We start from the raw sequence: 25,740 nt of genomic DNA, 5'->3' as shown, positions 1-25,740 counted from the left end.
CCATGAAACAAAAACCAATCGGCAACTGTACTTATTTGCACAAAAGGTCGAATTTCAATACAACAAAATTTCAATATAACAAAGGAGATTGCTGATTTTATCTACTTCATTATATCGAGGTTTAACTGAATTTTGCGCCCCCGATCATTCAGACGTTTCGTCTGTCGCCGTCAAGTCCAAATGATCAGTGAGCAACTATACATGTATATAGTAGCACACCTTGCCATACTTAGTAAGGTTCGTACAGTGCTGTGCAGAAAAGGTGCAGAATGTTTAGAAAGCACAACAAATAGATGCAAATACATCACCTCGATTACAGTAACCTCTGCACGGAAACCAGGCAGGACGTAGTCCAAGCTGAAGTCCTCAAGTTCCTGTACAAACATAGCCAAGTCACGACCAAATGTCAGAATTCTTATAAACTGCTTACAATGAAGACTGTAATCTTTATATATACTGTACTGATTTAATTTATTTCGTTTTTTTTTTATTAAGGAATCTATAGCATGTTGAAAAAAATTGGACTTGCAAACCACTCACATTGTAGTTTGCCCTAGGACATCGATAACACAAAATTTATTGCCCAAACCTTATTCCAAAAGTTCAGACAGTGATACAACTGACACACCTACTCACATATCTCCTTCTACCCTCATTTCTCTTTTAAGCTAAACAAAGTCATGAGATGCAGCTTCTTTTTACTGCATCGTAATATTGAGCCTACATTCCCTGGCCTGACCAGCACAGAAAGTATGTGCTGAAACTGGCTATAAGTACATCAAATGTTGATTTAATAAACTTATCATGTTGCTGTCAAACCACTTCATCATCCTCAGTACTATTACCCCCACCATAGGGCAAAGAAAAAGAAACCGACCACTATCACAGCATTTCTCGAACTGCAGACAATCCAAACCCCAGCAAATTGGCTTATTTAGCGATGCATTTCAAGTCACACAGTAGTACCAGTGAATGCACTGTGTTCTGCGTAACAAGCAAAAGATGAAATACCTCTAATATATATTGTGAGCTCATAGGTGTCTCTACAGCACACAGACCTGCTAAGAGCACAAGAGCGCATGATATTCAATATTTTCATTATTTCAACACATGGGGTGTTTCATAACAATGTTGGCGAAATGCACGGAGTGTAGCCAGAGAAGCGCTTGTATGCTGAAAAAGGAAAACATTGCCTACCATCACCACTAGGATTCAAACTCATGTCCTTGCAACAATGTCTAACCACTGCAAGATAAACATTCACTCTTGGCATTTTGTGCTAGTTTTAGCACCCCACAGTGACTCTAATAGTGGCTGTGCCTGGGCATGTATGTATTTCGGGGGACACAACAGGCAATTCTGAGATGAACAAAGATGACACTGTGCATAGCAAAGGGGCCCTCTAGAACATGGCGTGTCAGCTGTGAGAGCCTCCTGCTGTTGCAGTAAATGATTTGAAAGTGGGAAGAATTGCAGAAGTCTGCCGTTTATTTTTATTTTACGGCGAACACATTGTATACGGTAGAACCTCGTTGATATGTTACCGCTATGTACGTTTTCCCTGTGCCAACATCTGCAATCGAGAACACAAAAAATTACTCCATAGAGTTAGGGTAATTTTTTTACCAGTTTATACGTTCCCAGAAAACACAATTTTTCAGCACCAACGTTCAGTACGTCGCCAAACTGCGATCGTATAATACGTTTTCCGGCTGCTAGGTCCGGTTTAAACAAGAAAATGCGCGAGGTGCGCGCAATCAATAACAGTATACAGTCGACTCCCGATAATTCGAAGCCGCTTAATTGGAATTTTCGGTTAATTAGAAGTGAAGTGCTGGTCCCGTCAGTTTTGCATGTAATCCTATAGAAGAAATCGCTCGATATTTCGAAGTCCTCATCCAGTAATATTGTTTAATTGGAAGTTAATTTTCAGCCAGGATCCTCGAGGTGACCGTCATTCTTTGGTAGAATGTGCAATTTTTCAAGTGTTGCAACAGTTCCGTGCTCCGTGTTGGTGTCATCGCCACCGCAGCCACCCGCAGCACCATCCTTCTTGGAGCAGCGCGATTATTCATTGCTACGGCTGCCGTGGCCTAAGCGATCAACTCCGGCGGGAGGCGAAGCGGCTCCCACCAGAGGCCACGCGTGGCTGCCGCGCGTGGCCGGAGCTGATCGCGGAGGCCACGCGGGTGCCATAGGTGCACGCAGCGCTGCATACTGGCAGTGGCGAGATTGTGTGAGATTAGTCTTGCAGCGTGCGCAGCGTACGTCGAGGCGTGTGTTGGTCGAGCGCCTTTGTGCGGGAAGCTCGTAGGCTAGGTTGTTCCACGAGTGATTCGGAATTGACTGTACCTAGTCGCGCAGTTTAGAGCCATGGCAAACCGTGGCTCTTATCGCACGCTCGACCTGGCAACAAAAGTCGAGGTTTTGAAGGAAGTTGAGAAGGGAGGTGCCGCCAAACAAGACATAGCGCGGAAGTACGGGATCAAGCCGAACACACTCTCTAACTACATCAAGAACAAGCGCACAATAATGGATGCATTTGAGAACGACAAGTTCAAGACTTCCCAGAAGCGAATGCGCACCGGCGCTTACCCAGAGTTGGAGAAGGCTCTGCTGGTTTGGATTAGGGAGGCCAGGAGCAACAAACTTCCTCTCAGCTGAGACATCGTTGCGATGAAAGCCCGAACGCTTGCAGCAATGTTGGGGATCGATGACTTCGTTTCGTCAGATGGATGGCTGACGCGCTTTAAAGATCGCCATGACCTGGTTTTCAAGAGCGTGTGTGGTGAAAAGGCGCCCGTTAACCAGGAAACATGCGCCACGTGGAAGGACGGAGAGCTGCGTGAATATCTCGCCGAATACAGACCGGAAGACATCTTCAATGCAGATGCGACTGCACTCTTCTATCGGCTTCTACCAGAGAAGACCCTGACATTCAAGGACGATGACTGTGCTGGGGGCAAACGCAGCAAGGAGAGAGTGTCGGTGCTGATCGCGGCAAACATGACTGGCACGGAACGATGTCGGTTACTTGTGATCGGGAAAGCCGCGAAGCCGAGATGTTTTAAAGGCGTGAAGACGCTGCCTGTGGACTATGAGGCGAACAAAAAAGCGTGGATGACGGCCGAAATCTTCAAGAGCTGGATAAGCAAATTGGACCGCAAGTTTGCTGCTTCGAACCGCAAGGTGTTGTTCCTTGTCGATCACTGCAGTGCTCACGTGAATGTGCCAGCCTTGAGTGCAATACACCTCGCATTTTTGCCTGCAAACACAACGGCTGTTTTGCAGCCAATGGACCAAGGCATCATCAAGAATGTTAAAGTCCTGTACAGGCGGCACCTCCTCGAGCGCATGATTTTGTGTATGGATAGCTCCACAAAGTACGAGGTGAGCCTGCTTAGTGCCATCCACATGTTGGTGCGAGCATGGGATCGTGTGAAGCAAGAAACAATCGCAAACTGCTTCAGGGCTTGCAGTTTTGTGGCAGCTTCTTCGGAGGATGCCTCTGAAATTTCGGCGGAGGAAGCGTCAACAAGCGAGCTTGACGGCACTGATTTTGGTGATGCTCTCGGGGACGTCAATTTTGAAGATTACGTCGCCGTAGACAAGGCGGTCAAAACGTGCGGTGCGCTGACGGATAGCAAAATTGTAGAGATTATTCGGCCCCAGGAAGCGACCCAGGAAAGCGACGATGACGTTGAAGGCGAGCCGCAACCTAAGGCTGCCGATGTAGCTGCGGGCCTTGCTCTTGCGGAGCGCTTCTTTGTCGCTGAAGGTAACGCAGAAGAAGCGTTCCGCCACATCTACAGCCTGCAGAACTTGCTTTCAGCAGCGCGATTCGGCAAGAAGAAGCAAAGCAAGATGACCGACTATTTTTCTTAGAGAAAATACTCGATTTCGCCACAAATAAAGTGCTGTTTTTTGTGCTTTGTGCTTAATTGGAAGTTCGTTTAATTCGAAGTTTTTTGCGGTCCCCGTGAACTTCGTATTAACGGGAGTCGACTGTATAGCTGCCCGCCACGGCAGCATCACTGCAATACTCACCCGCCCATCTTACGTAAAAACGCCGGCGCACACTAGGTTTCTCACTTTGGTACCAGCAAATCTTTGGAGTTGCCACACAGTAATCACCGCCAATCCTATTACGATAAGCATCTTCGCCTAACTGTTTCAAAGACAGCCAAAGCGTAGCGCACGCTTTTAATAGGCAATAACCGAAATGCGCCGCCGTTCCTTGCTGCAGACTCCAATCGTATAAGTTTTGCGAACGTTAGATCCCGTGTGAACAAGAAAAGGCGTGAGGCACGCGCTATCGAAAACAGTATATGGCCGCCTGTCTCACGTGAAAATGACGGCATGTGCAGTTTCTTATTCCGGTACCAACAAATCTCTGCCCAGGTCGTCGCACGCCGCATTCACACCTATCGCCGCCAAACCTACTGCTATAAGCATATACACATGAGAACTGACACCAGCAGTAACTGTCAGATTTCCTTCACTGACAAGTGATCATCATGGAATGAAAATGTAACCCACTTCCATCTGCACTTTCCACAATTCAGGGTATAGGAAGTGCCCTTAAACAATTTTTCCATCCCCATTTGATACTGACAAGCACACATAAAGGCCTCTAATTCCCTATTAAAATATTTCTTGTAAGCCTCAAATTTACATGCTATTTCTATCATCTGTGATGTCAAAAGCAGCAGACATTGGTGCAGTTTGTACTCCAAATGTGCACCTCTGCACCCGTATTATTATAAACACTTTGAAAAGCGTTTCATTTCTGTGTTGTCCTCTATTGTTAGGCGGTACAAAGACACAAAGGTTCCTCAGCACTATAAGTTGGTGGATTTCTAGGCCAGCAGATTTGGCAACTATTGAATTAAATGTTCCCTAGAAACGTGCAGAAAGGGCTCCTAGTCTGAGCTATTTTTTTCTCTGAACCCACTCAAAACTGTTCTGCCAGAGAATGTGCAGGTGTCTATAGCATAACACCAAAAAAAGAAACCGCATACAGGCACAGTCATTGCAAATGTGTCTTGTGACGGAGATGGGTTGCAATCATTTACATACCACGGGTGCATTGACAATGGAAGGTCGTGCTGTCAATTGCAATGCTCGGCCACCTCCAGTATCAGCCAGAACCGCACATTGGACCAGTTGGCCAACAGCCAGTGCATGACCTGCATTGCACTGCTTGATGAATGTAGTTGCTTCAGCCCGAGACAAGAAGGCAGTGACTCCGTCCACTCCACAATCCATGGTGTAACCATGGTCCTCTATGCTCGATACTGCTGCCTGTAGTACCTGCAACATAAGATCCCAGTCAGGAATGCCAGGCAAGCAAATCGTAGTGTCTCCTACCATTCCTTTCTGTAGTATTGACGGTGTCATCGAGGCATTCACTGCAGCCGGATCCAAGGAAAGGTCGATAGAGACCTTGGAAGATCCCCATTCTACTGGAGCAGCAGCAATAACTTTACAGACTACAGTTTGGCCTTCTTGAAACAGCCTTGGCAGGGGAAGTATTTCCTGTTGAGAATTGTAAAAACAAACAATGCAGTAAACAGCCAAGTCACACCAGTCTACAGAATTATCTAAGACAAACTTACTATATTTCACATGTGCCCAACTCTAAGTACTACATACAACACTATACAAAGCCTTCCCTACTATTCATCCTTGCCTTAGGCAGCCCGCATGATCATGACACATATTCAGTATATTGTGCCCAAAATAGAATGCTTTGGCTAAAAGGCCTTAGCTACTTTACATTGAAGGTATTACCTGTATAGAAACCCAGTAAAGTTTATCATAAAATACTTATACTTGCTGTGAATGTTCATGCTTGGTGTTTGTTTAATATTTTCCTTCTCCAGGCTTGGGCATTGTAAACAGACAAGCCCAGTGCATAGATCACACAGTGATGATTGTGCCTGCAAAGTATTACAGCAATGCATGCCTCAAATACAGACAAAAAGTTAAATGAAGCATCCACGCCATTTTTTCTCAGAGGAGTCACTCTCCCCACCAGCAGCCACAACATCACAGCAGACATCTGGAACATACAAGTAGCCACAAGCAACATAATCTAGGGCATTTCTGCAAAGCACAGCGCATGCAATATCACTGCCCGAACTGCATCATACAACAAAAAAGGCAGATTAAAAAAAAGGAATGCCAGGGTCACATTGGCTTTTGCCTCCAATAGGGGGACGGCAGTGAAGGAATATCACTTGCAGGCATCGGTTGGGACAATTGGAGAGAGCCTCTCCTGCGGGCAGGGTAGCTCACCTCCCTGCCCCATCAGGTCAAAACATTTCACTTTCCTTTTACCTCCACTATAGCTAAAGCTCCTTGAAAAATGTTACAGTCAGACGTTCCCTGGACAGCACTTTACGACTTCCTGTGCTCGAGAGGAAGCTGCACAGATTTTGATGAGGTTTATTGTATTTACAGGAATAAGTTGAGATCTAGTGACTGTGGGAAGCAATTTTTTTTTATTTAGGCCATCAATTTTTTAAAATAATAATTCTTAAAAATTGCTAAATTTCAAAAGACCCCTAGGAGAAAGCTTTAGCTCAAGGGCTACTACATAAATAAATACACAAGAAAGGAGAAATCACTTTTCTCGGCAACCACTGCACCAAATTTGATGAGGTTTGCTGCATTTAAAAGGAAAATTCAACATCTAGTGACTGATGAAAGGGAATTTTGATTTAGGCCATGAAATTTTCAATAAATATTGCTGAAAATTGGAAATTTTCAGAAAACGAAACTAGTAAACTTACAACTATGTAACCCAGCAATGAAAAATTATATCACAATTCTGTAATTTGCATCTGATAGTCCACCTAAAGCGGACAAAACTGACATATTACACGTGGCTTTCAAATATACCACTATTATGTGAGTATGAATTTTCGCAAAACATATGTAAACACCGTAAAAAATTCATGCAAGATTTAAATTGATAAATCAATTTTGTCCAATTTGGATGCTCTAATGGATGCAGTTTACAAAACTGGAATATGTGTTCTTGCTGCAGAGCTACAAATTTGTAAACGTCTTGCTTCTATTTTCTTTTTCAAACTTACAAATTTTTTAAAATTCCTTTTAAAAACTTCAGACATTAAACCAATATTCCGCTTATAAGAGTCACTAGAATTTAACTTTCTTTCTCCAATGCAATAAATTACATAAAATTGACACAGGAGTTATCTCAGAAAAGAGTTTCTGCATTCTACATGTATTTGAATAGGTGGCATCGAAGTTGTGCACGAGCTAAAGCTTCCTCTTAAGCATCAAGTTTACAACTCTTTAACTTAGCAATGAAACATGATATCACAACTCTGTAAATTGCACCAATAATACACCTAAAGCACACAAAATTGATGTATTTACACCGCTCTGAAGTATACTACTAATTTGCGAATAGACTTCTGCAAAACCCTCATAAACAGCATAGAAACTTCATGTAAGCTGCAAGTTCATACATAAAATTTGTCTCCTTGAGATGATTTAAGAGATGTAGTTTACAGAACTGGCATACTTGTTTTTGGTGCAAAGTCGTGAACTTGTAAACTTCATGCTTCGTTTTCTTTTTTTTTAATACAGGCGAACCTCAATATATCGTACAGTGCGGTGATCATGAAATACGTAGTTCGATATTGCCAGAATTCAATACATAAAATCATGTAAAAAACACGTCAAAAACTTCTGCAAATCAATCAACGAACCAAGGGTGCGATCGGGGATCGTTCGGAGTGTGTGTTCAGTTATGCTGCGCACAATTGGCGTACGCTGCGCCGACTTCGTCAGCCATGAGCACGCGGTCGACTATGCCACATGCAATTAGCCTAGGCAGTGCCGATTTCGTCAGACACGCAAAGTCAGCGCAGCCAAGGCCGATTGCGTGCGGTGCAACCGAACGTGCGCTCCCAACAAAGATCCCCGATCGTGCCCCAATCGTGGCACAGTAAATACTTATATGAAGCATGCTTGAAGTTTCACACAAAGTATTTATTTATTTGGTTGAAAGTACTGCAGCAGTGCAGCCTGCTTCTTATTGGCAGCCGTGTGCTTACACACAGAGTCCTCAACATAGTCTAAACGATCCACAAGCAATAGGCCAGTGCACACTATTGCACCGCAGTAGCCGAGTAGAAGGGCCAAAGCAACCACAGCCCCAGTTAAGTCGGGAGCAGGGCATCATCAGCGCTTGCGGGATCAATCTCGGCAGCATCTTCGTTTGGCCACTACTTCTGCTGCAATCTCCACGTTCGTCAATAATTGAAGGTGTCTATGAGTGAGCCCAGTAAGCATGCGCTGTCACGCGTCTTTGCAGATGCAAACCACCAGTCCTCACGAAGTGCAGCAGGCACAGAGCATGGCACTGAGAAGGAGTCAGTGCGGCAAATGCAACGTGTCGATGACGTTGTCAAACTAGCCACGGCCATGCTAAAGGGGCAATGCACATGCTCATTCTTACGGCCTGCACGCCTGACGAGGGAACAAAAGAGTGCATTCTTGATGGCTGGTTGCCCCATTCCCCAAGTAGTGGTGCTTCGACCCAACCCTAAAACAAAACCACTCGCGAACCCGCCCTCACCTGGTAACTCTACTGCGGCCTCGGAAGCCTGGAGTTTGGGAAGCCTTTTCTGCTGCGCCACGAGTTCTTGTGCCTTGTCCTTACTGCCGTATTGTTCGGTCTCTTATTTCGGATCCTCTGGGGATTTTGCGCCTTGTATATTTCCCACCAATTAGGTCATACAGCGGTTCTCACATACATAGCGCTGTAAGGGGGCCGGTAAAGTACAGGGTGTCAACTTCAATCCGCGCCTCAGGTAGAAGCTTGGCAGTTCTGTCAACCAAGTAGACGAGGCTGTTTACCCGTTAGCTGGCCTTCGTTCACCAGGTCAGCCTTTACAATCACAGTTTTGCACCCTGTGTCCTGCAACACTGAGACTTCTCTCCCTCCTAGGGTCCCGGAAGCAACCAGAAGGGCCTTGGCAAGAAATTTTGGCTGCGTCGCCATTATTGCGTTGATGCTGGGAACCTTGTCCCCATTTCTCAGCTCGAAATAGCTGTCGCGTATCTGATCCTGGTGATCTACTTTGATGGCGGCGTAAACGCACACTGCCTGTAGTCTGTTATCAGAGGCCGCTTGGCAGTTGTACAATCTGTGACCCTTTCCACCACACGTGTAACAGACGATGGCCGCATTGGCTACGGGTTTGTTGAGGCATAGTTGGCGTGGGTGGTTTCCACGATTTCAGAAATAACAACACGGTAGTGGCGGGCGGCCGTTTCCTCTCTTTTCAGTTTCCTGTCTCTCGGCTATGACTGAATCACCTTTCTTTGTTTTCGCAAGACTTGCTCCACCTCAAGCTTCCAAGAATTGGTCGGCCAGTTTTAACATATCGTCCAAAGATTCTGCCTTCCTCTCCTTTAGGTAAAGCGACAAATTCGGACCATAACTGTGCAAAAATCTCTCTCTAATCAGTAGTGCGCGAAGGAAACTGTACTCAGTATTGGTTTCGGAAAGTTCGACCCATCTATCAAAATATTGACTTAGCCAAGCTGCATATTGGGTTGCCATTTCATCACCACTGGTTTCTCGTTATTGACCCTGTCTCGTAACCCATCTGCTGTGAAGTGAAAGCGCCTTAGGGTTGTGGTCTTCACTTTTGTGTAGTCTGCTGCATCGTCCGGCGGTAACCTTCTGTAAATGCTAAACGCTTCTCCGCTTAAACAGGTCGAAAGTGCAGTCTATCACTGGCCTTCGGGCCACTTCTGACCTCTCGCAATACTCTCCAACTGCCGAATAAATGCATCCAAGTCGTCCCTTTTTTCATCGAAGGAGGCGAGAAGCCTGCTAGTGTTTATCCGTAAACTGCGCTCCTCCCGTACTTCTAGGTGCTCGCTGCTAGCCCTGCTTCTGTTGCCACTTTGATTAAGCTGAATCCTTAATTGTAACAACTGTAATTCCCGCTCTCCGGCTTCCTTCTCCGCCACTCGCTCCCTCTCTTTTTCTTCGCGCTCTTTCTCTTTTTCCTCTCAAGGCAACGCACGCTCTTCACGCCCCTGTTGTTCCACAACCAATGTCCTCAGCTCAGCGCCCTCTAGGCCTAACTGTTTGCCTTGTTCTATCCACTTGTCGAACTCTCCAAAATGCACTACACCTCCAAAACTTGCGTGCTCACAATTCGCATGCATGTGCATTTGACAATGGGCCACAATGTGTCAGTAGCGCTAATCGATCAATCTCCATGATTCTCGTTCTTCATTCACTACGCTGATTTTGTACAGAACGTCCTGTCGCAGCCGCCAGTTTAATGTCACGGCTTGTCACCTGTTCGCCATCGGCGCGAAGTCGTCGACGGTGAGTACAGGCCAGTTGGTCGTTTCGTACTCAAGTGAACACAGCGAAGGAGTCAGAGTCGGGAGAAAGAAAAAAAATCATTTATCAACTGACAACGACATACCATTTCAACGAAACATAAAAAACACAAGAACACTAACAGACATGCACTTAATCTAGATCAATGATGAAGACAAAAGAAATACAACGAACAGTTAACAGTAGATATAGAAATTAACACCACACAAAAGACACTTAATGGTGCTCAAATAAACAGCGTTCAAAAGAAAACGAATGATGGCATATGCATGGCCGGGCAGCAGCAGCAAGTCCATAAAGCATGAAGTTGATGGCAGAGCTTTCCCGAAGAACGCTGGCAAGCCGATCTCGTTGCGGTGGATGCGATTGCTGAGCTGAGCTTCCCGGGGGTCTAGGGTCTGACGTCTTCCCTCGAGCAGGTTGAGCTAACTTGAGGGGAACTACCGTGAGCTTCGTTGTAGACGTTCATTTGTTGTTGCTTGCGTCAACTAGTAACTCGCAGTTCAGACGCTGCTAGGCAGCCCAGGCGACACAGGATGGCACTAGCTCTTTGACGCTTTTCAGCAGATTGTAGGCTCAGCTTCTAGACTGCCTAGCTCGGTCTAAAACCTGCGTTTAAATAACTTCTCCTTTCCCTAGTTCCCTGTGTTGGGGAACGACAAATACTGGTGACGATCCAATCAAGTTCACCCAATTGTATTCCATCTCCTCCCAAGGTCTTGGCCGCGCCCCTTTTAATTATGGGCGAGGGAACGCGTGATTCCCTCCTGCTGTTAAAAGTAGCGCACTGGTATTGCACCACACACGCACACCCTTGAGTCCATGGCGGGCCTCTATTGTTCGTTCACAAACACAGGAGAAACGACGGCAGCCGGCCATACGGTGCTGTTGGCACACATACGCTCAGAAATTCGCGGACACAGGATTGCACAGAGACACCACATATTTCGGAGTATTCGCACCGCTGCCTTCTTAGCAAACTTCTCAATGTACGCACGGGGCAGAGAACACACAGGGGTTCCTACAAAAAGCCGTCGGAGCGTCACCATCGCGCCAACGACAAAAAGACAATAATCTATAAATCTGCATTCTACTTCTTTCGACCGCTTGCCCGAGTGGCCGGCAATAACCGTCTTGCTCGCCGGTTCCTATTCCTACGACCTTTTGGCGCCCTTTGGTCAGTGCTTCGCCAAATCGAATAATGCTGCACCGTGACAACGATCATCGTTTGCTGTGGCTAGAAAACAAGTTCAATGTATACATAAGGAATGTACAGTTATATTCAGTCGCCTCAGGCAACAGCGCACTCAAAGAAAAGACATTTCAAGCCTTGCTCTTCACAACCCCCAGTCCACTGTGAAAACAACATGCTTCTTGCTGCAAAAAGGTGTAACTTATGTGCTAACAAAGAAATTAGATAGCGATACAATTTAGGCACTTTTTGCAAGAATTCGACAAATGTGCAGTGGCAACAATCAACTGGATGCCAGGTCTGTTATGGCTGCCCTTGATCAGATTGTGAAGGCCAAGCCATTAAGCCCGAAGGAAGCCGAGACGCCTGATATTGATGCTGAACAAGTGGTTGCCACACTGTCTGAAAAGTTTCACGAGCTTCACGACACACATCCGGTTCAGTCAGCTGAACTGGCCAGGGTTAGGTAACAGTGCCCCGAACTAGTGGCGGTGAAAGGCAGGAACTAGCCCCGAAGCACAGGCCATAAGAAAGAGCGCACACGTCGCCCCTCTAGCCTGGCCATGAACTAGCCAAGCCACCGCATGTACAGTAGAACCCCGCTGTTACGTTCCTCACTGCTGCGTTTTCCCGGCTGCTACGTCGTTTTCATCCGGTCCCGGCATAGCTTCCATAGGATCCAATGTATAAGGAACCCCGCTGTTACGTCGTAGCTGTGAAAACGTTCCCGCATGATACGTCGCAACTTAGCCCCCCGAACCCGCCTGGGCTAAAGTAGGCAACGCGCTCCAACCGCCATTTTGGCTTTTGACGAGTTTTGGCCGGGCTTGGCTATGGAACTGGCTGCAAGAAGCCGCACGCCAGTTCGAGAGGCCGCCATCGAATTGGCGTGCGGCTTCTTGCAGCCAGCTCCATAGCCAAGCCCGGCCAAAACTCGCCAAAAGCCAAAATGGCGGTCACATACGACGACTACGTCGCCGTGGATGTTGTTGTCGGGACGTCAGAGTGTCAGAGCATCGCCGAGATCGATGGGATCTCGGTTGCGAGTGAAGTCGCAGACTGCGATGCACGAGCCGCATGATGCCGGGGAGTTGCCAAATCGTAGCTTTCGAAAAGCCGTTGTGGCTCTGGACCTCCTCCGCAGGTACGTCGCACCTCACAGCGACGCTGACAGCAATGCGGCCTTCCAGGCTATTGAGAAACGTGTGGAGATTTCTAGCGAGCGAAAGAAACGGCAAGCCACAATTCTGGACTTTTTTTTAGGTCCTAAGCGCACTCTGTGGAAATAAATTGTCTATAGTTGAAGCTGCACTTTTTTTCATTCATTTTCGGAGCTTTCCTCACTGTTGCGTTTTCCCGGCTGTTACGTTTTTTTTTCCCGGTCCGGTGAAAAACGTATGAACGGGGTTCCACTGTACATGCTGTTACATTCAAATGACGCCCTCGGCGTGATCGATGTGTGCAGCTATAGTGCACAGCAGTCGGGAACATACATCGTGCCACTGCTACCTTCAAGGGCGTTGCAGGAAAGCGCACCGCCCGTCAACACAGCGCACGTGGTCTTCTGGGGTGGCGAGTTCGATACAGTCGAACCCGGATATATATCGAATTCGACGGGGATCGGAAAATAGTTCGATATAGCGAAAATTCGATATACAGATATAGGCCAAAAAAGCACTCGCGATCATAAAAAATTGTGGCGTACAGATTGGAACAGCCGCGAATTACATAGCATGTGCACACAATATGAAAGCGCTTTATTTCACAGAAAAAAAAAAACACTAATTTTGGGCTGCTTTTTCCTCTGGGAAATGAAGTTTAAAACACTAGTCTCAATCTTCTCGAGACTGTCCAGGTGCGAGAGCCCAGTGCCTTCCATTTCGCCGCAACAGCGCCGAATCAGGCTGAACGCTGACGCCAGTTCAGTGGCTGTGCACGGATGCGTTTCTTCAAAAACAGTTGCCCTCGTCGTTGCTGGAATCGCCATCTTGAATGCCAGCTATTCCGGCCACAATGTCCTCATCAGCGAGGTTGGCTACCGCCTGAACTTCGCTGTCAGCGTTAATGAAGTCATCAACAGTAACTTCGGACGGGACGGCGCTGGGAAAATTGGACAAGTCGCGGAACGCGTCCTCCAAGCACTCATCGTCATCTAAAGCTTCCGGACATTCGTCTCCAGCCACTTCAAGGCCTGCCTTGCCGAAACAGTTGGCTACTGTGGCCTGCTTCACGTCGCCCCAAGCGGCGGTAATCATCTGGATCGCGCTGAGCAGGTCAATCTTGAAATCGGTTCCCATGTGGAGGTTTATGAGGAGCCGTTGAATAAGTCACTTCCGATAGCCTATCTTGAATGCCTTTATGATACCCTGGTCGAGGGGCTGCAGTCTCGCTGTGGTGTTCGGCGGGAGAAACTTCAATTCGATGTGCTGCAGCTTGCAAGTCGTTTGATGGGCAGAACAGTTGTCTACCAGAAGGCAAACTCGGCGGCCCGACTTGCCTAACTCAGCGTCCCAGGCCTGCAGCCATTCAACAAAAAGTTGACGTGTCATACAGGCCTTCCTATTACAGCCATAGCGGACGGGAAGCTGTTTACAGTTCTTGAAGCAGCGCGGCGACTTGCTCTTCCCGATCACGAATGGCCGTAGCTTGCACGAGCCGTCCATGTTGGCTGCAAGCAGCACCGACACACGCACTTTGCTCATTTTACCGCCGTGGCATGAGGTTCCACGAAGAGCGAGTGTCTTATTCGGCAACATTTGCCAAAAGAGACCAGTTTTGTCTGCATTGAAGATTTCTGCAGGCGAAAACTTCTCAGTGATCTTCGGCCACTCCTCAGAAAGCCACTGCTGCATCTCCTGGCTGCTGACAGCCCCACTTTCGCCTGAAATGGCCTTTCCTACAATGCTGTGGCAGTTTTTAAACCGCTGCAGCCATCCAGTGCCAGCACTAAAGTTCTCTTCACCAAGAGCCGTAGTAAACTATTTGTCCTTTTCGATTAACATTGGGCCATCCACGAGAATATTTTTCGCTCGGATTTCAAGAAACCACATATAGAGTGCCTTCTCCACTTTGTCAAAAGCAGCAGGGCGCACACGACACGCTCCCGAGCGACTTTCCTCACCTGCTTTAAGCTTGATGTCCTGCTTGTTTTTTAACAACGTACTTAAATTACTCGGCAGAATGCCGAATGCGTCTGCCACGGAGGACATCTTTTCTCCATTCTCGACACGCCGGTTTACTTCAAGCTTTCTTCCAAAGTCCAGATTCTTCCTCTTTTTTATGTCCGCGGATGCCATAGCTCACCAGATGACCGCAATCACACACGCTACACACGGCACGTTGAAACAGAGGTACGCACAACAAAACACGCAATGCGCAGGTGGAGCAGTCGGAGCGAAGCCTGTTCGAGCAGCAGTCAACGGGGCTGCGAAGAAACAACAAAGGGAAAAGAAAGAAGAGAGCGGGGGAAAAAGATCGGCGGAATATGCTGTCGAAGGCGCTGTGTTCGTTTTTTGAGCCCTCTCTGGCTCTCTTGTCTCCCCTGGCCCTCGAGCGACCGTGCCGACCCCTCACTCTCTCTCTCTCCCTTTTCCCAGGAAGCGTGGCTTGGAAACGTCGCAGCGCCTCCATGCCGCGCACTTTCTTCGCTGAGCTCCAATGCCTTTGCCCAATGCACACGCCGGTGGTAGAGGAGGAGCGAGAGAGCTCGCACCGGTGGGGCGCAAGAACGGGGGAAAGGCTCTGCGTCTCCGTCGCTAGGCGACGGCCGCGCATGCGCAGAGGAGGAGCCTGCTGACTGACTCTGCGGAAATGTTTTCCCCTGAGGACCGGACACGAATGTCTTTGGGAAAAGCGCACCTTCCAGGGGCGCGGCGTTCGATATATCGAACGTCCGACGAAAATGGAATTTGATATACTACGCAATTGTCCTATACATTTACATAGTACTTTCAAGGGGGTAATCTGTGTGTTCGATAAAGCCAATAATTCGAAATATGCGGGTTCGATATATCCGGGTTCGACTGTATATCCATTTTACGTCCCAACCCCGTTCAAAATAAAAAATTTAAAATGCGTATGTTTTTCCAGGTGATATAGAAAGTGTTCGATATACGCAATAATTCAATATATCGAGGTTTGACTGTACTTAACAACTTCTGGCAATCTTTGAGAAAAAAAAAAGGTACTAAATCTAAGTTCTGCTTTATGGAGTGGCTAGAATTGATCTTTCTCTCTTAAATGCAACAAATTCCATTAAAACCAGCCCGGCAGTTGCCTCATAAAAGCCTTTCTTCGTTTTACATGTATTTAAATAGGAAAGTCGGAGTTGGCCTTGAGCTAAAGGTTCCTCTTTTCCAAAACCAAAATCTGGTTATTGTACAGGCTCTAATGTCACTGTATCAGACTGCCTCCAATACTTTCAAAAAAAATTGTCGGCTTGACCATTTTACCAGACTTCAGCAAACGTGTACCGGCTTAGAAACTTTAATCTGCCACAGTGCAATAGCCACTTGGCTGTTCAGCTACCAATGCTGGAGATGCAAACCTAATATTCAGCACAGTACTGTGTGTTCAACAGTCCAGACAAAGCTTCTCCATATGCAGCACACAAAACACTTCATTAAAACAGTGTATGTGTGCTGAGGTCAGGGTGCATTTGGAATCAGCTGCTGGAATGTTGTGCTGCAATGATGAGAGCAGGCAGCAAGCTGCAGACAGAATGCAATACACACAGCAGGAACAGGTTTCTTTGTTCAAACTGTAACATAAGATGTGTCCCAAGGGAAACATACTGAAATTATCATGTGATGCCCATTCAAACAAAATTTCTTTTCATGCCCAAGTGAACAACTGAACAATCCTGCAGCACAGGCAGAAATGATGCCACAAAACTGTGACCTCCTTCCCATTCCCCCATCAATGAAAGCCTAATATGCTACACTTGTTACAGAGCGGTCGACTGCACCTTACACAACTGCTTGATTATGGATAGACAAGAGCATATTAATAGGAGTTTCTTCCCACTAAAATCTTATTGCAAATGATAATGCAGAAGCCTCTCATGGCAACTATATCTACTGCTGTGCAGAAGTTAACTTCCTAATCGGGCTAGTTTGTGCATATTTTACATGATATCTGTGCTTAGACTGTTCATGTAAAACTGTTCATGCAAACTCTCCTTTACATTGCTTTCTCGTGTTAAACCCCATCAATCAACCAATCACTATATCTATCAATCAATCTAGTTTCTATAATGAAAAAGCCTCACTGTGGTTTGATCCTGGACCCCTTGGGCAAACTGGCGCAGCAGGAGGCTGTACGGCTGCGAGATGTTAGTCAGGGATACACGGCCTGTGATGGCCCCTGGGAGGGACACACGCAGACCAAATTCTTGCACCTGCTGCAGGCGACCCAACACCACCAAGCCCTCAGCCAGCAGACGAATTGTCAATGGCTCCACAACCACTGATGAGGACTCATCCTCCTGAGCCTCGCCTTCCTCAGACTTCTTCTTTTTTCGTTTACGGTTGCGCTTTTTCGGCAGGTCGCTGTCACGGGCCTGCAAGCAGTTTTTCTCATTAGTCCACAGCACTGTCACATTTACCAATCACAATAAGAATGGAAAAAATGAGAGGCCAAAATGAACGGCTTTTCAGTATAAGAAATAAAGTGAAATAAAATGAGGAAATATGTGACAGGTGAAGACAGAACCAAAAACATTCATGCAAAATCGCAATAACATGCAATGCATAGGCAATGACAAGCCGACAACCAAAACACCACTAACTGGTGCTACACTCTCATGGCCATGGCAGCAAGTACTCAACATCCTCTCGGAACGGCCTAGCACTGTCATGGTTAAGCAACATATTTACGCAGTATTAACTGCACAAAAAAAAGGTGGTTTCAGGCATCATTGTAGCTGAATTACTTCTATGTGTGACATGTAGCGGAAATGGGTTTCAGCCTAACCAATGATTTTTTTTGTTGCAATAGCAATTGTATGGACTCTCCAGGCAAATTTTTGCCACCGGCATCACCATGAGGTTCTGTATAAAGTGCAAGAGCTATAAGATTCCATCACTCCCCGCATGATGTGTGCTGTGGAAGCGAGGGGAAGCATGCGATGGTGAGCTGAGAAGGATGGTGGCTTTATGTGCGCACAATGTTGGAGGTCACATGATGAAATGTGCGGAAGGAGAGGGGGGAGGTGAGCAGGCATCTCCCCTTTAGCCTAGCCGTGCACCACCAATGTCCTATATTGGACGTAATCTCGAATGGGTGCAAAGACTGGGTGAGCCAAGATGGCTGGTGGCTTCATGTGCGCTGCCCTTGCACGTGCTTAGTACTGGAGGTCGTGTAATCTTAAGTTTCAAAGACACATTGAACAGAGAGGCAGTATAAGCGTTCAATCCCCTCTGTTTTCACTCATTACTCCAGTGTTGCAACAAGTGTTCATGGACATCGAGAGAGAACTCGTGTTTGCCTGTGCATACACGACATCATGCTTGCTAATTTAATTAATAAGCAAATGTTTATGCAATTTATACGGCCGATAAAACGACAAACCTTACTTCATGTAATACTTTGCTATCATTATCACTGATTCACCTTTCAGGTGAAACTGACACTTTTTATTTATTTATAAGTATGTTCAGAACAAAAAGAAAAGAGACAGGGGTGCACCTAACCAAAATTTTAAATACAAATAGCTTATTTTTGTTATTGAATTCACATTCAGTTTCGCACTTTGCTACTTGCAAGCTAATTATTACAGAATGCATGAAGAATCATGCAAACGGTGGCTCTTTACAGACTGCTTAAAATGACAGCGCTTGAGCAAACTAAGCCTGAAGTGCACAGCTCTTGAGACAACCTTGGGATAAAAAAGGTCGTTTTGCATTGAAGGAGGCACTGCAGTCTTCCTTTTGCACAATAAGTTGCAATGACTAAATTAGGAAATGTACGGTTTTCTAGCCCACTTGCTTATCAACCAATGTGAAGTTGGGTTCTCTTTCTTTCGTAGCAATAACTGTTTGGGTTCGACGTCCCAAAACTGCACCGTGGCTATTGGGCTGCACTACAGACTATATATTTCTACTACTAACTTCATTACAAGTAGCAAAATCTCGAAAATGTGTTTCACTCTTTAATACCGCTATCACACGAAAGTCTTTTGAGCAAAAAGACTTCTCCCGAAAAAGAGTTTCACTCATAGACACACGACAGGGAGTGATCTCTTCTTCAGAAGCGGTCTTTCCTGGAAGTGGAGTTCGTTGATCTCTTTTACGGCCAAAAAGGAGTAGCCTCGAAACCAGTGGGCGCCATCAATTATCATAATTAAAAAATCTAAGCAAATGCATATTTTTCTGTCGCCTAGCTAGGCTCATCGTAAAAAATACTTTTGCGTCTCACAGAAGGTGTAGCAAACCCAGTAACGCTCACTTTCTTCTGTACCCTCGTAAGCAGGTTGAACGCTTTCGAAAGTACAATAAACCTTTACATTAACTTTTCTTAATCTGGTCTTGTTAAACTTATTTGAAAACTATGTAATACAATAAGTTTTCACTTTATATTTCACAATAAATCAGTTTAGTTTGGCCAATCTTGTTTCAAACGCTAGTGCCACGCTTTCCCTATAGCGTGTCCAGAAGGAAACACCTTTTTAAGAGCAGATTGTCGGTGCCGTGTGTGTGCTGCACAACACCTCTTCAATAAAAAGTATTTCAACATGGTAAATGACCGCTTACGTAAGAGAGCGTTTGCGTACTCTTGTGACAGAGGTACAAGATATCATCTTTCAAAGAAAGGAACATGAACATTTGTTCATAAATTGATCGATCTGTGCGGTAAAGTATTAGGCCAACACTTCACTTAACATAAGCTATGTTTGTTCACCTTGAACAGGTCATCCTTCTCGAGAGTAGATCTTTTCACAGAGGAAAGAGTTCTCTGCTCTTCACCACGGGGCAATTCGCCATCATCCATGTTTTCCAGCACCTTGCTCCTGCACACGAAGGCCACAATAGCACAGAGACTATTATCATCAAGCAGAAATTGGCAATCTAATGTTACTTCTCAGTTAACCCTCTTATGTCCCACAACAATGGTACTGTGATGCTAAGCATGAAGCCACCCTTTCAATTCCCAGCTACGACAACAGCGCTGCTAATGGGGACCAGCACACAAAAGAATACGTTAATAATAGTTTCGGATGCATAAAAGCGAGGGCAAAGGTGTAAGTCGAACTTATATACCGATATGTCGTGTTTTACCTTGGTCACACGGGCACCTTCGATAGCGATCGAAGTTCTCGACCGCGATCTAGAAATTCGATCCCAATCGGGCTGGGTCGCGATCAAAAGTGCCTCGTGTGATAGGGGTATTAGATGCAGGGCTAAAAAAAACAAAAGGGAGGGAGGATACAGACAGGCATAACTCCGAGTGTACGTGTGTCACACGTGCACTCTGTGGTCTTTGAAAGCCATCGGTGTTAATTTGTTTTCGTTCGTGAACATGAAAAGCCGACACTGTCAGGCGGATCCACATCTCGGTGCAGCTGCGATCGCTGTTCAAGGACGCTAGTAGTCACGACGACCACTTCGACTGAGCTTCGGACACTGCCTTAACACATCGTGATCGCTTCAGCATGTGTTGACACGAATAAGCAGCACAAGGCAGAGTGAATCTATCCGCATGCACTGCATTTTAATGGATGAATTCTTGATCTACTAGTACTGTTGGCAATAGTCGCAGCACAAACCAAGCACGAAATGCCCACACACAGCTAAGTGACGACAATTACGTCTAAAATAACGTATACTACCTTTTTCAAACCATCCACGGCAGAACAACCACGCTGCACGCACGCGGCAAATGTGCCGTGAAAAAAACAGCGACACGTTGCCAGACCAAGAGCTGATAGCGCTAACCTTATCCTAGCTGTTTTTATTCACCAAACTTTTTTTACAAAATATGCAGAAATAATTGCTACTGTAGCTTTTTACAGTAAAATTAAATTGTAAAGTTTTATTTTTCATTACTATAAAAAAGGAACGACCTAGGTCGTTGGCTATTAGCCCCGAGAACGAACTACAGGGGCGCTGCGAGCGTCACTCGCGTGAAGTCAGGGCACGGACTCGCGCCTGTCGTCTGCTACAGTTCGGGCGGCGTCCGGGCGCTTTGTGCGGCGTTTTCGTTTGTTCGCACGATTTTTCGCGCGACCGCAAGCGTGCGGTGCGGCTTGCGGCGATGGGCGGCTCGAGCGTAAATCGGCCCGCTCCTCGTGAGGGGCCATCCTAGCCCAATGGGCATTGAAACTCCCTCGGACGTCCGGATAAGATCCTGACGTCCAAGTCCCAGAGCAGTCGTCCTGGGGACATCCAGTGGATATCATTATCGGACTAATTTCAACATCCAGTTCTTATCCTCCTGCGGACATCCTCAGGTCATTCGTGTTGGACATTTCGCGACTGTCCCGAGTAGGACTTCGTTCGGACTTGAGTGACGAACTGCTCTGTTGCTGAGCGTTTCTGCACTTGCAAATATCTACATAGAACCGGCCTTGAGTTCATTCAAGCTAAAGCTGTGTTCAGTAGAGGCATCAACGTTTGTCTGCGAAATATCAATGAGTCCTCAAACACACAGCATAAAATAAACCAAATTCGATCGAATTCTACCTCCCCATGGGATTTTTTTCTTCTGGTGGAGAGCATACAGGTAACCATGGAGGTAGGTTAGTGGACTGGTTCTAAAGCACAGCGTGATCGTAAAAGCTAACAAGCTTGTGTGACCGTCTCAGTATTATTACTTGCAGAGCCACAGAAACATTTCTGTGCTTAGAGTGCTTACGCGTTATCAAACGTATCCTTTTTGGACCATCACGCTTGCCAGATATCGATGTGACCAGAGACCGACTGTCCCATTGTATAGTTGACGTCCATTTACAACGTTTTTCAAATAATAATAATTAACAGCAGCCTCTCATTTGGAAACTTCAGAAATATTTCGATCATCTCTAAAAACGCAGAAAATGCGTCGCAAGCATATCCATTATGCTACCAGCGCAATCTTTTCTGAAGCTTAGCATACCCTGCATTTTTTTTTTTTCGCGGGAGACTATTTCTATTTATCGTTTGGGGTATCCTTCTGGCAGTATTTTTGAAAGTGTGGATCGGCAGAATTTCACTGGTGGCATTAACCCTGTTTTTGTTTACGCTGCTGTTGTGACAGTTAACAACACAATAATAATTTCGAGTCATCCGAGGAGGCGCCGTCGGAAAAAAAAGAGAGGTTTCGCGCGCAGCGCGAGCTAAGCGCCGGCGCGACCTTGAATGGAAGCGGCGAAAACGTACACCTATGGGAGGTGCAATCGTACCGCCAGGAGAGAAACGAGCACCATGCGAGCGCTGGCGTCTAGGATGAAACTTGACGTGCGAAAAAGGCGCGAAGGCGAGCGTTTCGCGCGTTTATTGTGAGTGCATGGACAAGAACGGCACCGAGAGCGGCGCTGCTGCGCCGGCGTTGAGAGCGCCGCATGCGAAGCAAAATTCTATTAGTGGGTGGTACTCCTCTCCCACCTCTCGTTCGCACCGCCTTGATTGCCTCCTGCACTGCGCGTGTTTGGGCACCTTTCGTGCCGCGCGCGGTGTGTGCCTACGTGTGCGCGCGTGGACATTTCAATCGAAGGGCGATGTACAGTCTGTTTCACATTTAGGGGAAAACTCGGGGCGCATTGCATCGCGATACGGCGAGCGCTTGAGTCAGCCGGCGGCAGCAGCTCGCGCAGGTGCTCGAGGGGCGGGGTCTTGAACGGCGTCGTCTGCTACGGCGGCGCGCGCTGGCCGCATTGTCGGGAAACCTTCTACTGTCAGTTGCAGGGCGTCGATCTCATCGTTACTGCGTGAAATGAGCCGGTATTATTTACTAAGCGTTGTGCAACGTCCACTGATACGCCTCGAAGGTAAGTTCATCGCTGCAGGGCAGTCAAAGACGACGTACTGATTGCATACATTCTTGACTGCCCGTTTCTGGAAGGCGACTATATATTCTAACGCGATAGGTCGCCGATCCACACTGCTCGTGTTGTGCAAGAACTGCTTGAAGAGCACGCAGTCACTCTATTGAAGTGGTCGCCTCAATCCCCGGGCGCCAACATCATTTAAGATGTCTGGGGCTCGTTGAAAGTATCGCTGCCGCACTATCCCCTCTATCGGTCGCCCGAGGATAGGCTTCGATCCACCATCGTCAGCGACTGAGACGTGCTGCGAATGAACACATCCCTGATCAAATCATTTTACACTTCACTGCCTTCCAGGATGAGCGCTGTCATCGCTGCCACTGGGGCCATGACGAGATACTAACTGAAGTTCCGAGCGTGACGCGTCCAATTCCCCGCCGGCGGGCAGGGTCTGTTGGTGTAGTGAATGATTGTCGAGAAAAATCACTTCCAGCTCATTGTCTTAACCTAAAACATTCCTTTAATCGTATCCGTTTGTTTCATCGTGTTCGACCCCCATAGTCATCATTGTTGAGTGCTTTGTTTTCCTTTCGAGTCAAACAAAGACTGAGCACGTTGCGCGCGCATCTTGGCGCGTCTTGTCGCTGCTTGAAGAAAGTGAAGAAATATACGAGCACGCGCTCAGTACCCCGGCCTTTCGAAAGAACAAACGAAGCATGCTGTCAAAAGAAGTTTCTGGAACTCCATTATCGCCAATGAAGGCTGAGAGTTTGGCGACGCACAACGTTTAGTAAAGAATATCAGCTCAGTTCCCGCAGTACCGATGAAATCGATGCACTGCCCCTGACAGTAGCACGCTTCCCGACAATGCGGCCAGCGCGCGCCGCCGTTGCAGACGACGCAGATCACTACTCCGCCCCTCGAGCGTCTGCGCTTCCTCGAGCTGCTGCCGCCGCACGACTCCATTGCTTGCCGCATTGCGATGCAATACGTTCCAAGTTTTCCCCTAAGTGTGTGTGTACACGCTTCTATTTGCCTTTAAGAAGATCGGTACGCTTGACGATTATTTTTATGGCTGCAATGTGGCGAAAGCGCAGCGTCTGTTTGACCATGTAAGTGACGCTGAGCAGGTAATTGGAAACGACATCGTATGTGCCGACGGAAAAATTGTCAGCACATACGATGCAGCACATACCAGCTAAAATCATTTTTTTTTCAGTTTCTCACAATGTTTGCTACAAATCCGTGTTGTCTCTGATGGCGATAACGGACTTCCATCGACACTGTGCGGAAATAAACAAAATATATCGCTGCATAGCACAAGTACGACATCAACATTAACTAGTACGTCCCCTACAATATGGAATAGAGGCAGCAGTGTAGACAGCTTGGCCATTTATTTAACAGTGCTCAAGAGACGGAAGTTGGAAGTCTTAGTAATCATTCCTGCTTCAGCAATGCCGGCGCGACCAAGACGCGGGCGTGTATCGTCCAGTAACTCGATCGATCGGTGCAGTGGTGAAGCGGGAATGAACTCCGGTCATGTTCAATGCATCGTGCACATAGTCAATTTCTCGGCACGCGTAACTTCGGCCACTGCTAGCGCATACAACAGAAGTGGTTTCCATTCTTGGGCAGCGCACACGCAAACGAAACACGAGAAAGAAGACAGGACAAGCGCTCGTCGAACAACTTGAAGTTTTTATATGAATAAAAGGATTATGTACCGAGTAATTATTAAATTCACGTGGGTTACATATAAAAACCGTCATACTCAGGAGTGATCAATGAACGAGCTCCCCTCGTTTGTCGTTTACTTCGCTCGGCGCACCGCAGTAATCGATGTCTGTCGTCTGCTCTTTTCGTACCATTTTCTTGTGAATCGGCAGAATTTCACTGGTGGCATCAACCCTTTCGTGTTTACATTGCTGTCGTGACAGTTAATAACACAATGATAATTTCCGGTCATCCGAAGAGGTGCTGTCGCAAACAAGAGACGTCTCGCGCGCAGCGCGAACTGAACGCGGGCGCTACCGCTAACAGGAGCGGCGGCGGAAACCTACACCCGTTGGAGATGAAATCGTTCCGCCAGGGGAGAAACGAGCGCTGGCGTCTAGGATGAAACTTGGCGTTGTCACTACGGCTACGCAAGGTGCTCAAGGCTGTTGTTTTTTTCTCCTGGGCTCCTGGCCGGGTTGGCCCCGCAGAAAAGGTAAGTCTACAGGCCACATATATGCGCAATAGTTCTCGTGAGCGGCTTTCTTTTAGTCGCATATATGCAAGGAGGTGCTGCTGTACGCGATTGCTTGCGGTCGCATACGTCGCTGGGAGCTGCTACTCATTATTAATACTCTGTAGTGCGCGCAAAGTATGCAGAGAGCTCGCAAGAGATTTGCTGAAGAGACAGCGGCACGGGAGACGAAGAAATCCTTTCAACTTCTCCATTCTCCGTGCACCGGGCAGGAGTGTTCTCCGACCAGTCCATCTGTTGTTTCGCAGTCCTTGTGCAAACGGTAATTAAACGTTGGAAACCGTACCTTGTGTTAACGTGAACGAAATCGTTCAGAAACCCGAGTCGTCAGAATATGACACACTTTCAGAAGACTCCACATTCTGTGACCGCGATTACTGCGGGCGATTGAGATTCGGTGCGGATCGATGGCTTTCCACTTCGTGAGTGAGGCTACAATGTATGCATATTTAATTTCTATAGTCGCACATGATAAAATTGAAAATTTTTATATTAGCTGGTGGGATTGTAAATGTGGTATTTAATACAAGTAATACTTTGGGATCTCCTAAACATGACTACTGGCTTGTAAATGCCTAAACATACAGCACAGTTGTATAATTGAGCATTTACCCCACCGTCAAGGTATCTAACTACAAAAGAAATCCTAAAATTAGCAGCTTTGAGACCTAGCTAGGCTAATTTGGAGCAAAATTTTAAAATATGCGCACTGTATTGCAATGTCAGGTGATTGTAAGTTAATTTACACTATTCACATTAAACAAACTATTCTCATAGAATAGTGTTTGCAGTCTTTTGCTTCGTAAATTGGTAACTCGTTCCATGGAAGAAATATTTTTATTTTTATTTTGGCGTGGCTGTTGCAGTCAGGTAATTTTTGAGCTCACAGTCAGGTTTGTTAATTTATTATGCATCTTTCCTAGTACAAA

At 46.6% G+C, this 25,740-nt stretch overlaps 1 protein-coding gene across 1 annotated transcript in view; it reads right to left on the bottom strand.

Moving 5' to 3' along the window:
* Rrp5 (Ribosomal RNA Processing 5) overlaps nt 1-20,487 on the bottom strand; it is a 132,759-nt gene extending 112,272 nt beyond the window's left edge. The window contains exons 1-6 of the mRNA XM_075677314.1: nt 20,428-20,487; nt 19,500-19,608; nt 16,870-17,160; nt 5,371-5,538; nt 5,080-5,313; nt 309-374 (exon numbers count right to left, since the gene is read on the bottom strand). Coding sequence (XP_075533429.1) covers nt 309-374; nt 5,080-5,313; nt 5,371-5,538; nt 16,870-17,160; nt 19,500-19,589 — 849 coding nt within the window. The 5' untranslated portion in view covers nt 19,590-19,608; nt 20,428-20,487. The remainder of the gene's footprint in view (nt 1-308; nt 375-5,079; nt 5,314-5,370; nt 5,539-16,869; nt 17,161-19,499; nt 19,609-20,427) is intronic.
* Between the last annotated feature and the right edge of the window lie 5,253 nt (nt 20,488-25,740).

The sequence above is a fragment of the Dermacentor variabilis genome, unplaced genomic scaffold (genome assembly GCF_050947875.1).
Source record: "Dermacentor variabilis isolate Ectoservices unplaced genomic scaffold, ASM5094787v1 scaffold_12, whole genome shotgun sequence".
NCBI lineage: Eukaryota > Metazoa > Arthropoda > Arachnida > Ixodida > Ixodidae > Dermacentor > Dermacentor variabilis.
Note: the sequence above shows the minus strand (reverse complement) of the source record. Positions and strands in the feature narration are given on the sequence as shown.